Consider the following 13520-nt stretch of genomic DNA (forward strand, 5'->3'; position numbering starts at 1 on the left):
CTCTGAGTGCAGTGTTCTATAAATAAAAAAAAAAGCGTGTATATATGTGCACATGGTGTGATATTTGCATTGTTTACAGTTTCAGTGAATGGATTTTGTGTTTTGGCCACACATGGTAATGATGTTTTTGATACGTCTTTGAATAGGGTGTGTGTGTGTGTGTGTGTGTGTGTGTGTGTGTGTGTGTGTGTGTGTGTGTTTGTAATTCTGTGTGTGCTTGATCAATACACAGTGGTGATGAACTGTGCTTTTCTCAGGCTCCCGTGCTCCTCGAGCACTGGTGGATCAAAAGTCCTCTGTGATTAAACACAGTCCCACTGTAAAGAGAGAGCCACCTTCGCCCCAGGGCCGAGCCAACAACACCAGGTAACATGCTTTACACGTGACTCACCAGGCCATCTCTGAACAAGCCTGTGTTCTATAATAAATACCACCATACTGCTGAATTAACTGTACCACAACCTTAAACCTAAAAGCTATCTGAGAGAACAGGGCTTGGACGCTCTCGTCCGTGTGTGCAGTGAAAATCAGCATTTCCTAAAGGACGTGGTGCTGAGCGTGTTGGATGGCCAGGGTGTCGGTTGGCTCAACATGAAGAAGGTACGCCGCCTGCTGGAAAACGAGCAGCTGCGCGTCTTCATGCTTAGCAAGCTCAACCGAGCCGTCCAGTCAGAAGAGGACGCTCGGCAAGAAGTCATCAGAGACGTGGTGAGCCACCTAGTCTGGGAGGGAGAGTTGAATCTTGAATCTATACAGTGTTAAGATACATGAGTGAAGTAAATCTTTCCACCTAGGCTTTATATGATCACTTAAGTGTATATATATATACGTGTGTGTGTGTGTGTGTGCATCTGCTTTTATAGGAGATTAACCGAAAGGTCTATAAAGGCATGTTGGACCTGCTGAAATGCACAGTTTCCAGTCTGGAGCACTCCTACACTAATGCAGGCCTGGGTGGCATGGCCAGTGTGTTCAGCCTGTTAGAAATTGCAAGGACCCACTACCAAACCAAAGGTAACGTGCAAGAAGCATTGTTAACTATTAGTTGAGTTTCAAACCCAGACACTCTTGCTATAGAAAATATTTCATCAAAACTGATGAGTGGTTGAATATGTAGGTATCACTAAATAAATAATGCTTAATGGATTATTTTGGCCTTAAGAATGGTTAATTTAAGAAAATCAGCTGCAGCAGCATCATAATGCTAATTCGGAAATTTCACAGGGGCTTCTCCCTCAACATCTGAGCTTGGTTCTTTCCTGCTGGTTTTTCTGTTCCTTCGTGTAATCTCTTAACAACTGCTCCTCTTTTACAGCAATTAATCAAGTCAATCTCTTTAAATCCACCACCTGTCTCTCTTTCTTTTTTTCTTGTTTCCTCCTTCTGATCTTTGTTTCTTGTCGATGTTTTTGTATGTATGTCATTTCACATGACGCCTCCTTATGGCACAGAGCCAGAGAAGCGAAAGCGGAGTCCCATGGACGGGGCGAGCAGTCCGGGCAGTAAGGAGAGCCCGTCTGTGCGCCTTGAGAGTGCCAGAGCGGCAGGCGTGCTCCTGATGCCCAGAATTCAGCTGCCACCCCCTCCCTCTGGGAAAGGGGCACATCAGTTTGACACCCGGAGTCTGAACGAAGAGAATTTTATTGCTTCTATTGGTGTGTAAACCTCAGCCCCTGCATGTGCCTCTCCCTGCTTGTTAGACCACCTGACCTGAAGGGACTTTGTCAGTCTTTTTGTTTGGGGCTTAAGTCAAATCCTCTATTCCACTAAGTGTCTGCACCAAGATTTTACCAAGCGTTGATTTCAGTAAATCATTCCTCATTTTTGGAATACATTCTAGGAGGCAATTGTTGAACTTGTTCTAAAATCACTGGCTGGTGCAGACTCATTACTGGATTATTGGAGCTATCAATGCCCGGTGCGTGTGAACTCACCACTGGAATGTTAAGAATGTGTTGGTTTTCGACTCCCTGTTTGCCAGATTCCCCCTGAACCCACTGGTTGCATGTTAGAGTAAGTTTCCTTTAAGCCACCAACCTGCCGCTGTGTGTCATGGAAAGCTAGGACTCTGGCAGTCTTGGGCTGTACCACTGCTCTTTGTGAAAAAGGCTGTCTCGCCTTCCCAGCATGAATTATAGAACACTCCTCCCCTGTAAACAGCCCGAGGATTAGCATTGGATTAGAGCTGCTTGGGCTCGGTTTGAGGCCACAGTTTGGTGTGCATATCCGGGTCTGCGTACAGGGGAAAGTTCCCTACTCCCTAACCTTTCCTTGTCTGTCCTTTGGTAAAGTTGCACCTTCAATTCTACAGAATGTCTTTGAGATTGCACTTCTTCCTGCTTCTGCAGCATCCCATTTCACCCAGCAGCTGCGAGGCTGGCCTCTCATCCCCATCCCATGCCTTTCACTCTGCCCGGGCCTCCACCATGACCCTGGAAAACCACAGCCTGCCAAAGTCGACTCTGTCTGTGGGCATCACCAAAAAAAAAAAAACCTAATTAAAATATGGAGACTGTCCTTATGACAGCAGATGTGTAACTGTCTTTCCAGGATCAGGGTTGTAGAGCTCAGGATGCTTTGTAATGTCACCTCACTGGCTATGATGTCATTTACATAACAGCATTTACTCTACTAGCATACAGTTGAGTATAGCTACGTGTGAACATTACAAAATTTCCTCATCTTGGAAAGTGACATTTGCATTGTTAAGGGTTATCTAAAAAAAAATCACATCATACTCTTTTTCTTTTTGTTTGTTTGTTTCGTTTTGTTTTTGATTTTGAAAACAAAAATGCTCATCCTCCATATCTGACAATTCAATCAGCTCTCTGACTCTCTCTATGTCTTTCTCTCCTTGCTTGCAATGCATCTTGGGTAGAATTGTGGAGCAAGCACCGGGATAACAGAAAGCAAAAAGCTATGGAAAAAGAACAGAGTAAGATCACCTCCCTAAGCACCCAATTAGACTTTCCCAACCTGCAAACTCTTTATTAAATCCTGTTTTACAGTTAGGAAACCCTAGCACTCGGTCCCCATTATTTCTCTCCTCAGAAAGACCTTCTACTGACACATGGCCCAAAATGGAAATGCCTCGAATGGTGTATGCCCTAGAAATTTTTGGTTTCATTTTGTGTTGGACGTTTTCTTAAGATTGACTGGTTTCTATTATAATATTTGCCTGTGCAGTTTTGTAAAAAGTTAGGTTTTAAGCACAGCTTCTTGAGTGTCTCTTTGTAGTAGTGGGAGGTAGGACCGTAAATGATAGTTAAAATGATCATGGTATCAGGATACATCATGGTAGACTGTAATGTCCCTACAAAGACTTCACAAAGACTTGAATTTATTCTTGGTATTCTTTGGTTTCCTGTTGAACAAATAACAAAGCCAAAGTGACCTTCATATTAATGATGTCGTTTTAAATGTATTTTCTCGTTGAATGTCCAGACGTATGGCGAATTTAAGTTTGCTACATAGTTCTTTTCTAAAAGGCGTCTAAGACCGATATGTTTTGTTTAATATAAACGAGCAACCAGTGTATCTAGGCGCACAAACTTTTAGTCACACCGTGTAAAACACAAATGTCCGAGACTATAAAAACAAGTCTTTGGAACAAGGTTGGTCATTTTCTGATGATCTCTGATGACTTTTTTTCTTCTTCAGTGGCGGCGCACTTACACACGGTGTAATCTCGTGCTGCTCGTTTGCAAAACCGAGATCACCATCATATTGGCACATTAATGGCAGCCAAGCTTCGTCCCCACTCCTGTGTCTGACTGACTGGTTGTGTGTTTGCCTGCATGTACTGTATGACTGCTTTTGTCTGTGTGAACCTGTGATAAGGTAGCAATATGGCGAACAAACCGGTCTTGTGAAAATTCCTTCCTTTATGGCTCTGGTATGGATAGGTGCTAGATTGGGTGCTTGGTATATTCAGTATTGCGTGTTTCGACCTGCACAGTGGCACTGGTGTAGAAAAATCAAAGATAGATCTGTATAGTAGGAATAACTATTACAAATGTGGCCAAATTTAATGTTAATAACATGGTGGAAGGTGGACACCTCTGGCCCTTATTCGTCAAACTTGCACGGATTTGAGCGCACTGAATGACCTACGAAGGAATCTGCGTCTTTATGAAACACGAGCACATGAGCGCCGGTTTGACACGAATGATCTAGTCAGCTTCACCTGCACAGAAACAGTCCCTTATTTATTTGTTCTATTTATCATGTCAACACACCCCACTATCCCTTTCTGTACTTTTTAACATACTTGCATGAAACACACCCTTAACTACTTACAACATTTGGTGTAATTATTGACGATTATATACATGCAAATCAAGTATTTTCAGGCTTTTCTTCTCAAATTTACGAGCACACGGGTATGCCGACGATCAAACCGATAAATAAAAACCCTCTCCGTGGAATCTGTGTGCAATCATGATAAGATTTGACCATGTGCAGCACTGATGAATAAGAGCTAGTATTTTCCATTACCCTGATTAAAAGTTGTGGGAACACTATTGCCAGGCAACAGCGACGTATAGAAGTCAGCTCATGTGCAAGGTGAGCTATAATGACGTAGTGACTGTAGAAACGAGACACAACCATCCGTAACATGACCATTTCCGTCGGAACGTAATTTTGGTAAATCGCCGTGCAAAGGCTCGGCGAGATGATGCTATAATTCAGTTGATTGCTGAATTAGTAGTACTGTGAATAACACCTAATGGCACAAAATAAACACATTTCCAAGCATCCAGTGTAGCTCCCATTCTTAGGCTTGCTTCTAGTCATTGGACGTATCCCAGTCTGCAGTGCAGAGAGGCAGATGAAGGATAAACTGACTGTGTGTTTCCTGCAGGGGCGGATGGGGCGAAACAGCGTCCAGAAGGGGTCGACACAGAGGAGAAGAAATCCCAGATAAGTGCGGACAGTGGGCTCAGTGTGACCTCAGGCTCTCAGGTGTGTGTGTGTGTGTGTGTGTGTGTGTGTGTGTCAGACTAGTCGTCAGACTAGTCGACAGACATTTGAAAGAATTTGTCTTGAACTAGATTAAAACAAAATTCACATTTGTCTGCAGAAGAGCGATACGGAGTCATTGGCGAGTTCAGAGCCTCCGGTTTTGACGAGGAGTACCAGTCAGGACTCTGAGGCCAGCACAGTGGTAGGGCACGACCAACCCTGAGTCACTACACGTTAGGGCAGTCAGGACCAATTTCACTGTTTAAACACTATTCAGTTTTCTATAAATATGTATGTAGGGCAAAATAAACCACACTAGTCATATACATGTTCTACAAATGTCTCGTATAATACTTTTGTGTGTACAAACCAATTAAGATTTTCCTTTGATTTAAAAAAAAAAAAATATTAAAAATGACACTTTTGACCATAGAGTGATTCAGCTTTCTGACAGCGATGGTTTACTGTGTCTGTGACCTTCTCTTTCTAGTTACACAACCACAGTTGAAATGCTTCCCCACATATATGCCTATACATGGGATATTCTTTAAACCTTTCCTTTAAATATTCATAAACGGACAAACTTGGACCTCTTCACGTCTAAGCGGACCGGCTTTCCTGTATCCCTTTCAAAGTTGCTCTCGTGTTTCTCGTTAAGTCTGTGGTGTCGCGATCCGATCGTGAACTTCGGCTTCTAATCCGCAGGTGAGTAACAGCTCAGGTGAGACACTGGGGGCTGACAGTGACCTGAGCAGCACGGCAGGAGACGGACCGAGCGGCCGTCCGTCTCCTCACCTCGCTCTGTCTCGCAGCACTCTCTCAGACAGTGAGATCGAAACCAACCCTGCCACCAGCTCTATGTTTGTGAGTGTCAATGGCCTTAATGCTTTAACTGACAAAAGTACTGTAAGGTCTTCATCCTGGACCATACATGATCCGGGTTGTTACCTGATTATTTTGCTCTTTGTGAATTGGATCAGATGTGTTAGGAGATTAAAAAAACACTGAAACTGTGCCAAGTAGAGGCTTTACAGGACTGAAACCCTGGTGTAGACTGTCCATTATGGTATTTCTCAGTGTCTCTGGAGTATTCCCATCCTGCACATTATGGTGTTTTGCCTCATCACCCAGTTCAACCTTTTCCAGGCATGTTAATTGGCTGAGTATGCAAAACACTGGTCTTTTGCATTGACCAACCATCAGCTGTATCGCTATCGTTGTACTGGAATGTCTAATTTGGCGAAATCAATTGATATATAATTTATTACTTGTGTATATATAAACTTAAATCAGTATAATTTTGTTACTTACTCAGGGAAAGACCCATAAGCTGAAGCCAGGTGTGAAGGAACCTATTGGGGGTGTGGCTAAGGGAGCTCCTGCCCAGCCCCATGAAGATCTCAGCCTGAGGATCTATCTGTGTGAGGGGCTTCTGGGTAGGACTTTTCATTTAAAAAAAATTTTTATTATTTAATTTAATTTAATCCCCCCCCCCAAATGTTCTCACCATCTCTCTTTTAAAAAATTCCCTCACCTCTTTTATTTAATCATGGCTTCTGTTGAACTATTGTTGTTCTGTGCTGTTGTAAACAGCTTTATTCTTAATTCTTTTAAAATCCATAACCATAAGACAGAGCTCAACTAGTGCAATATTCACTTTGGCACTATCTTGCCATTTTCCATCTAGGGTGTGTATACGGTGTATGGAGTATTGCTTGTTTGGATCTCTGCAACACTCTACAGATTGTTGCTAACACATTAACGCACTAACACTGCTGTGCCCTGCTGCCCTTCCCTCTTGCTCCTTTTACTCTTTCCCGCTCTTCTGTTTCTCTTAATGCGGCATAGGGAGGGATAAGAGCTCAATGTGGGATCAGCTGGAGGACGCTGCCATGGAAACCTTCTCTCTGAGTAGGGCCTGACTCTGAATAATGACCTGGGATATGTGTGCGCATGAGGGTGTGGGTGTGTCTGTGCATGGGATGTTCTATATATGAAGCATGGACTGGATGCTTGTGTGTGTGTGTGTGTGTGTGTGTGTGTGTGTGTGTGTGTGTGTGTGTGTGTGTGTGTGTGTGTGTGTGTGCATGTACACAATTTGGCTGGTGACCCAAGAAACCTCAGCACTGTTTACTGAAAACATCTCCCCAGCTCAAAGAACGCTATAAATATACATATTTAACATTTTCATAATAACTACCCAGTACCATTACTGCTGTTATTATGAAATTGAAAGCATCTCTGTTTGCAGCACTTGAAATAACTTGCCAATAGCAGCGCATCCTCCCCTGGGATTTGTAGCCAACTCTGAACCATGTCTTTTGCTAAATTTATATTTGTTAAATATAAATCTGGTATTGCAGCCTTATGCAATATTATGTTTAAGCACAGTAGATGGAATCATTCTTGTGTGAAATTTTGACTGTTTTCAGGTATGTTTTTGTATTTTGTTCAGTACTGGGTATGTAGTGCATAGAAATATAATGTTTGGATGATCTCTGAAGCCATTGTTTTTTGAAGCGTGGGGGTGATTAACAGTTATTAAGCGTGAGTGCTGTGTGATATAGCACCTTCTGTCTTATATTTAAAACGTGTTGCTTTGTTGTTGATAAACTTCGATGTACTGTGCCGCAGTGGCATTTATGAGGACAACTGTTCCAATTTGACACCTTGCTTGTGTCGAAAGTGTTGAATTATCTCACAATAGTCTTTGTGTGTGTGTTGGATTATGTGTATAGGTAAGGAGCGCTCTACTCTGTGGGACCAGGTGCAGTTTTGGGAGGACACGTTTCTGGACGCTGTAATGCTCGAAAGAGAGGGAATGGGGATGGACCAGGGACCACAGGAGATGATTGACAGGTGTGTGTATGTGTGTGAGTGACTGGTGATTTGTAACAGAGATAAATGTGCATTTTGTTTCATGAAGGAATGATTGGGGGGAATAACAGGACGTTGTGGTTATGTACTGTTGATGTCTTTACTCAGGTACCTGTCACTGGGTGAGCATGACCGTAAGAGACTGGAGGAGGATGAGGACAGACTGCTGGCCAATCTGTTGCACAACATGATAGCCTACATGCTAATGATGAAGGTGCGCGTTGTTTTAGGCTACTTGAGGACACGCATTCTTGCTCGAGCTAGTTACAGTCATTATTTAACGTTTTGGTGGAATGTGTATACATTTTGCCTAGGTCAATAAGAACGACATCAGGAAGAAGGTCCGCCGTTTGATGGGGAAGTCTCACGTCAGTTTGATGTACAGCCAAGAGATCAATGAGGTTTTGGACCGCCTTGCACACATGGTAAGAACCGATCTAGTCCAAGTGGGAAAATCCACCCAAATTTTTTGAGACGTGTTGTGGCCATCAAATTAAAAATGACCTTATTTTTTCCTTATAATGGTACATTTCCTCGGTTTAAACATTTGATACGTTTTCTATGTTCTATTGTGAATAACATTTGGGTTTATGAGATTTGCAAATCATTGCATTCTGTTTTTATTTACATTTTACCCAGTGTCCCAACTTTTTTGGAATTGGGGTTGTACATATGACACGACATAATGCTTAGAATTTCATGCTCCACTAATGATCATGGCACCATGAGAAACACTACTGTAAACCCACATATCTTATGTTAATTTATTGCTATCCTTATGTAAGAGGCACGTAAATATTTTATTGCGTACGTCACTCTGAGAAGTCATAATTTTCACAACGATTTCATTTGAAACGCTTCTTCCATCTGATTCCGACGTGCCTCATTTCATTCCTGACGTACGGTACGGTATGAATCCAAGAAGATACAGTGGGGAAAATTCCTGCAAATTGTGTTCAACATGTTTTAGAGGTCAAATGAGAGATCATCAGTTATGTTATGTCTTGTCATTCTAGAACGGAAGGGAACTTCCTATAAGGCCGAGCGGAAGCCGGCATATAAAAAAGCAGACTTTTGTGGTGCATGCCGGGACTGATACCACAGGGGATATATTCTTCATGGAGGTATGTGCATGTAGGAAAGTACAGATGGACACACAAGGTCTGATTTTCTCATTCTAATAAAATACGGATGAGTTTCTATAAACTGCTTCATCCGTGCGTGTGTGTGTGAGAGCAGGTGTGTGATGACTGCATCGTACTACGCAGTAACATAGGGACGGTGTATGAACGGTGGTGGTACGAGAAGCTGATCAATATGACTTACTGTCCCAAGACCAAAGTGCTGTGTCTATGGAGGAGGAATGGACTGGAGACGCAGCTAAACAAGTTCTACACGAAGAAGGTCAGAATGCACATTATTACACATGCACATGCCAGTGGTTAAATTAAATTCGACATATTTCCAGTTGTCGTAGCAAGCTGCTGCATAAAAATGAACCGATATGCAATAAAAGCATTGTATTTCCTACTCGTTTCATTGCACTAGTGTCGGGAGCTGTACTACTGCGTCAAAGACAGCATGGAGCGTGCAGCAGCACGACAGCAAAGCATCAAACCAGGTATGATACGTTTTGAAAGAGCAGTTGCATAGGTCTGCTATTTATTCATTATTTATTCACTTCATTATCCAATAGACTTCAGTGTAGTGGTTGTGAAACCACACCGACATGGATTTTCTATATGGTAACCTTAAATGATTGGAGTCCACCTGTGTGCTTTTAAAGTGCCTTGTGATCTCAGTATAAATAATACCTGTTGCTCAAAGTTGTTAGCTAACACACACTACCGGTCAAAAGTTTGTGGACACTTGACTAAAATGTTTCTCATGATGTTAAAAATCTTTTGCTCTGAAGGTGTGTGATTAAATGTTTCAAAATCGGTGTTGTAGACAAAAATATAATCGTGCCGACATATTCATTTCTTTCATTAGAAAACTAACATTTTATTTACAAAAAAGTATTTTTTAAACTGATGAAAAGCAGCCAGTAAGTGTCCAGCGTGGGTGTGAACTCCTTTAATACTGTTTAAAAAACATCTCAGGGGGGTTCCTCAAGAAATCAGTTGAGAAAATGCCTAGAATACATTTCTGGAAATTCTAGGCAAAAAGGGCGCCTACTTTGAAGATGCTAAAATATTATTTATTTTGTTTTTTTATCACAACATAATTCCCATAGTTCCATTTGTGTTACTCCAGAGTTTTGATGACTTTATTATTATTCTACAATGTGTGGGGAAAATAAAAATGAACGAGTGTGTCTTACCTCTTGACTGGTAATGGAGCTAAACAAACAGCAACATGAAGATGAAGGAGTTAATCAAGAGAAGTCTGAGACACAGTTCTGGAAAAGTATTAATCAGGGTTTGGTTATAAAAATAAATAAATATCCCAAACTGAATATACAGCATATTATTAAAACATCGAAAGAATCTGGCCACAACCGTGACTCTGCCTAGAGCAAGCCATCCATCAAAAGTCACTGTCCGGGTGAGGAGGGCATTAGTCAGAGAAGCCAATAAGAGGCCAAGGGTAACACTCAACATGATGCTACCATCACCATGTTTCCCTGAAGGCACGGGTGTGCTCGGGGTGATGAGACTTGTGACGTCTACCAAATGTAGCCAGAATGTTATGTTTTAGTCTTGTCAGACCAGAAAAGTGTTTGCTGAGACTCCAACATGAACAGAACATCAATTCTTCATGACTCCCTTTTGATTGTGTCGTGTATAGGTCCAGAACTAGGTGGAGAGTTCCCTGTGCAGGATATGAAATCGGGTGAGGGCGGTCTCCTGCAGGTCACCCTCGAGGGGATTAATCTCAAATTCATGCACAGCCAGGTAGGAGGCCACGTCAATGGCCCAGTTTACCATGCATGCATGCGTGTAAACAGTCAATGCCCACCACCTGCACATCCTCAAACTCCCTCCCGTCCTCTCACAATTCTCAATTCTGTCTTTCTCACCCCTTTTCTCTCACTTGCCTCCATGCCTTTTTCCATACTGTCTTTCTTAGTGTGGCTGTCTTCCTCAGAGAACTTCTGAACTCAAAAGAACAGAGTGTGAACCCTAGAAACATGTTGTCCTTGGTGTACACTCTGACGGATATTATTCCTGATCATTCATGGTTCTAACAAGAAAAGTACAAAAGATTGGATTGCATGAGGGATGAACCCCATCCCACAAAAACAAACTAAAATCACAGTGCAGTTACTAAAACTTCAAAACTGTGACAGCACCTGAGTTCCAAAATACATTAATAAATTAATTCCTTTTAGTTACAAGAGAGGTTCTCTGAGGAGTAGCTCTTCTTTTTTTTTTTCTTTTTCTTTTTTTTCTTCTTTTTTTTTATTTCTTTTTCTTTTGCTTTATTTGCTGGATGTTTGTGTTTGAGTTGCCTAGTCACTAGCATATCTTTTGTTTTGTTTTTTAAGGTGCACATTAAGCATAAACTGTGTCAGTACTAAATGTTGTTCACTATGGTACCAATCCTTTGTCTTCACAGTGTGTGGATATGTGTTGCTGTGATTTTTTATTTTTATTTTAAATGTTTTGTTATGTCTGAGGTAAGATATAGGACAATGAGTCTGAGTGTGTGTGGGTCAGTGAGACGCTATGCAGGTTAGTGAGTAGTGACAGGACTGGACTGCAATGGTCTACTGACTTCAATACATTCCACAATAGAAGGGTTTTACTAGAAGTCTGAACGCCAGCCTTTTTGAGGTCAGTGAACTTTTGACATATGGATATACAGTATATAAGCATTGCTTTTTTTTGACATATTGGGGATTTGGTGTGAAATGAGACCCGTTTCTAACCATGAGGGAAACTGAGGCTTTTTTTTTTGTGTGAAATGCTGTTTACTCAACAATAAATCCATCATTTTGTGGGCATATGAGACATGAGGTGTAGTAAACAGAACAAATACTATTTGAGCAGTCAAGAGTACTATTATACCAGAGCAGTTTTTTCATAATCATCTATAAAGAAAGGAAAAACCTAAATATAGTGTCTTAGTAAGGTACTGGAAGAGCTTCAGGGCACTTTGGCATAGCTTCTGCAAGTATCTGGAGGCATGAACACCATTTTCCCAAAAGATATTTCCTCAGTTGGTGTATTCATGATGGTAAAGGAGAGTGCTGTCTAACACATCAGTCCAAAATCTCTCCTAGGTGTTTCGTTCTGTTGAGATATGGTGGCATAGAATGTGCTCTACATCATTTTTCATTTCCATCAAATCATTCAGTGAGTACTTGAACTACACTTGAACTCATCCTTGTGGATGGGGGTATGGGCCTCATCCTGGAAGAGACCACACCCATCCGAGTAGAAATGTTACGTGGTAGGATAAACCTGATCAGTCAGAAGAACTTTCTATTGATTTGCAGTGTGTCTTCTCTCTAAATGAACAAGTAGACTCGTGCTGTGCCATATAACAGGATAGCGGGCCCATTTTTCCTTTTTTTGTCTTTTGTTTTCTTTTAACTCATCACCCATCTGTATGTTACACCTGTCAAATATTGCATTCGATTACTAGTTTATGATTAGTGATATTCATTGTAAATGCATTTAAGTATTAATCAGCCTAGAATTTTATACCATTGCAGTCAGAAAGCTCATGAGTACACCACACATATAAACATAGTAGGCGAATGCTGTCTCTTTTCTAAGCAATGAAATCACAATTTAACTAATGTAAGATCCTTATTTCTGTTTAGTATCAACAGCATTTTTTTTTTCATGATATTAAGCTAGACCTCACCCAGCATCAGTGTAAATAATGAAGGTTGTCGTTAACTTGTATTCCACCAATTCCATCCAACCTGAAAGTTTTGTGTCCCTGAAGTTGCTCAGCTCGGGTGTGTAGTAGGTGGATGTTGTGTAGGTGCTGCTTCTGTGCTGCAGTTTGTTTCCCTGAGGTTGCCAGTCCGCACTGCTGGCGGAGGAGGCATGGAGGGCAATGGAGTGGGATTACAGCAAGGCTTCAAAAATGACTCTGAACACAATGACCCATTAATAAAACATTTTTTTGTTACGTTTGCATTTTTAATAATTTTTTTTCTTTTTTTCCTTGATTATCGGTTACTGATTCTTGGGGGGGATGTAGTGCCAGTGGGTGGTTTATTTTTCTGCTCTTTTGTGCGATAATAATCCAAAGCGTTTCTCTCCCATGCTCTCTCTCCCTGCAAGGAGCGGAAGGTACACCACCTCTGCTGTCTTTGCTTGTTAGCGGGTCATGTTTTTCCATTGGCTTTCTTTTCTTTCTTTTCTCCATTTGTAGCTGTTGTAGCTGACTTCGGTTTTTTATTTTATTTGTTTGTTTATTTATTTTGGACTCATGTTGTTGTTTTTTTTCTCTATTTAAATGATGGAATTTTTCATGCGTGTTTCACATGGGCCTCAGACCATCTTATTTCTCATTAATATTACCATCTTCCATGTATACAACCGCTACGCTTAATTTCAATGCCGATTTCGCTGGTAAATTCAGGAAAGAATTGCATCAAATTTTCATTTATTTCTTTACTGCTGGGTAAATCAGGTCTGATGTAAAAAAGTTAAACGAACTACGATGCTTGTGATCGCATTTTGAACTGCACTTCCAGCCCATGTTAGCTTCTC

At 41.4% G+C, this 13520-nt stretch overlaps 1 protein-coding gene across 42 annotated transcripts in view; it reads left to right on the plus strand.

Moving 5' to 3' along the window:
- The window catches only part of madd (MAP-kinase activating death domain), a 62060-nt gene that overhangs the window by 42815 nt on the left and 5725 nt on the right, over positions 1-13520 (plus strand). For 7 of the 42 annotated variants that reach the window (XM_053676716.1, XM_053676699.1, XM_053676698.1 and 4 more), the window contains 17 exons: positions 258-366; positions 477-708; positions 864-1014; positions 1452-1655; positions 2879-2935; positions 4865-4965; positions 5084-5167; positions 5671-5829; positions 6281-6401; positions 6814-6876; positions 7704-7824; positions 7951-8056; positions 8157-8267; positions 8859-8966; positions 9082-9246; positions 9391-9463; positions 10633-10739. In XM_053676716.1, the coding sequence (XP_053532691.1) occupies positions 258-366; positions 477-708; positions 864-1014; positions 1452-1655; positions 2879-2935; positions 4865-4965; positions 5084-5167; positions 5671-5829; positions 6281-6401; positions 6814-6876; positions 7704-7824; positions 7951-8056; positions 8157-8267; positions 8859-8966; positions 9082-9246; positions 9391-9463; positions 10633-10739 (2072 nt within the window). The remainder of the gene's footprint in view (positions 1-257; positions 367-476; positions 709-863; positions 1015-1451; positions 1656-2878; positions 2936-4864; positions 4966-5083; positions 5168-5670; positions 5830-6280; positions 6402-6813; positions 6877-7703; positions 7825-7950; positions 8057-8156; positions 8268-8858; positions 8967-9081; positions 9247-9390; positions 9464-10632; positions 10740-13520) is intronic. The other 35 variants (XM_053676724.1, XM_053676730.1, XM_053676710.1 and 32 more) reach the window with 11 other exon arrangements.

Source organism: Ictalurus punctatus, chromosome 27, assembly GCF_001660625.3.
Source record: "Ictalurus punctatus breed USDA103 chromosome 27, Coco_2.0, whole genome shotgun sequence".
Lineage (NCBI taxonomy): Eukaryota > Metazoa > Chordata > Actinopteri > Siluriformes > Ictaluridae > Ictalurus > Ictalurus punctatus.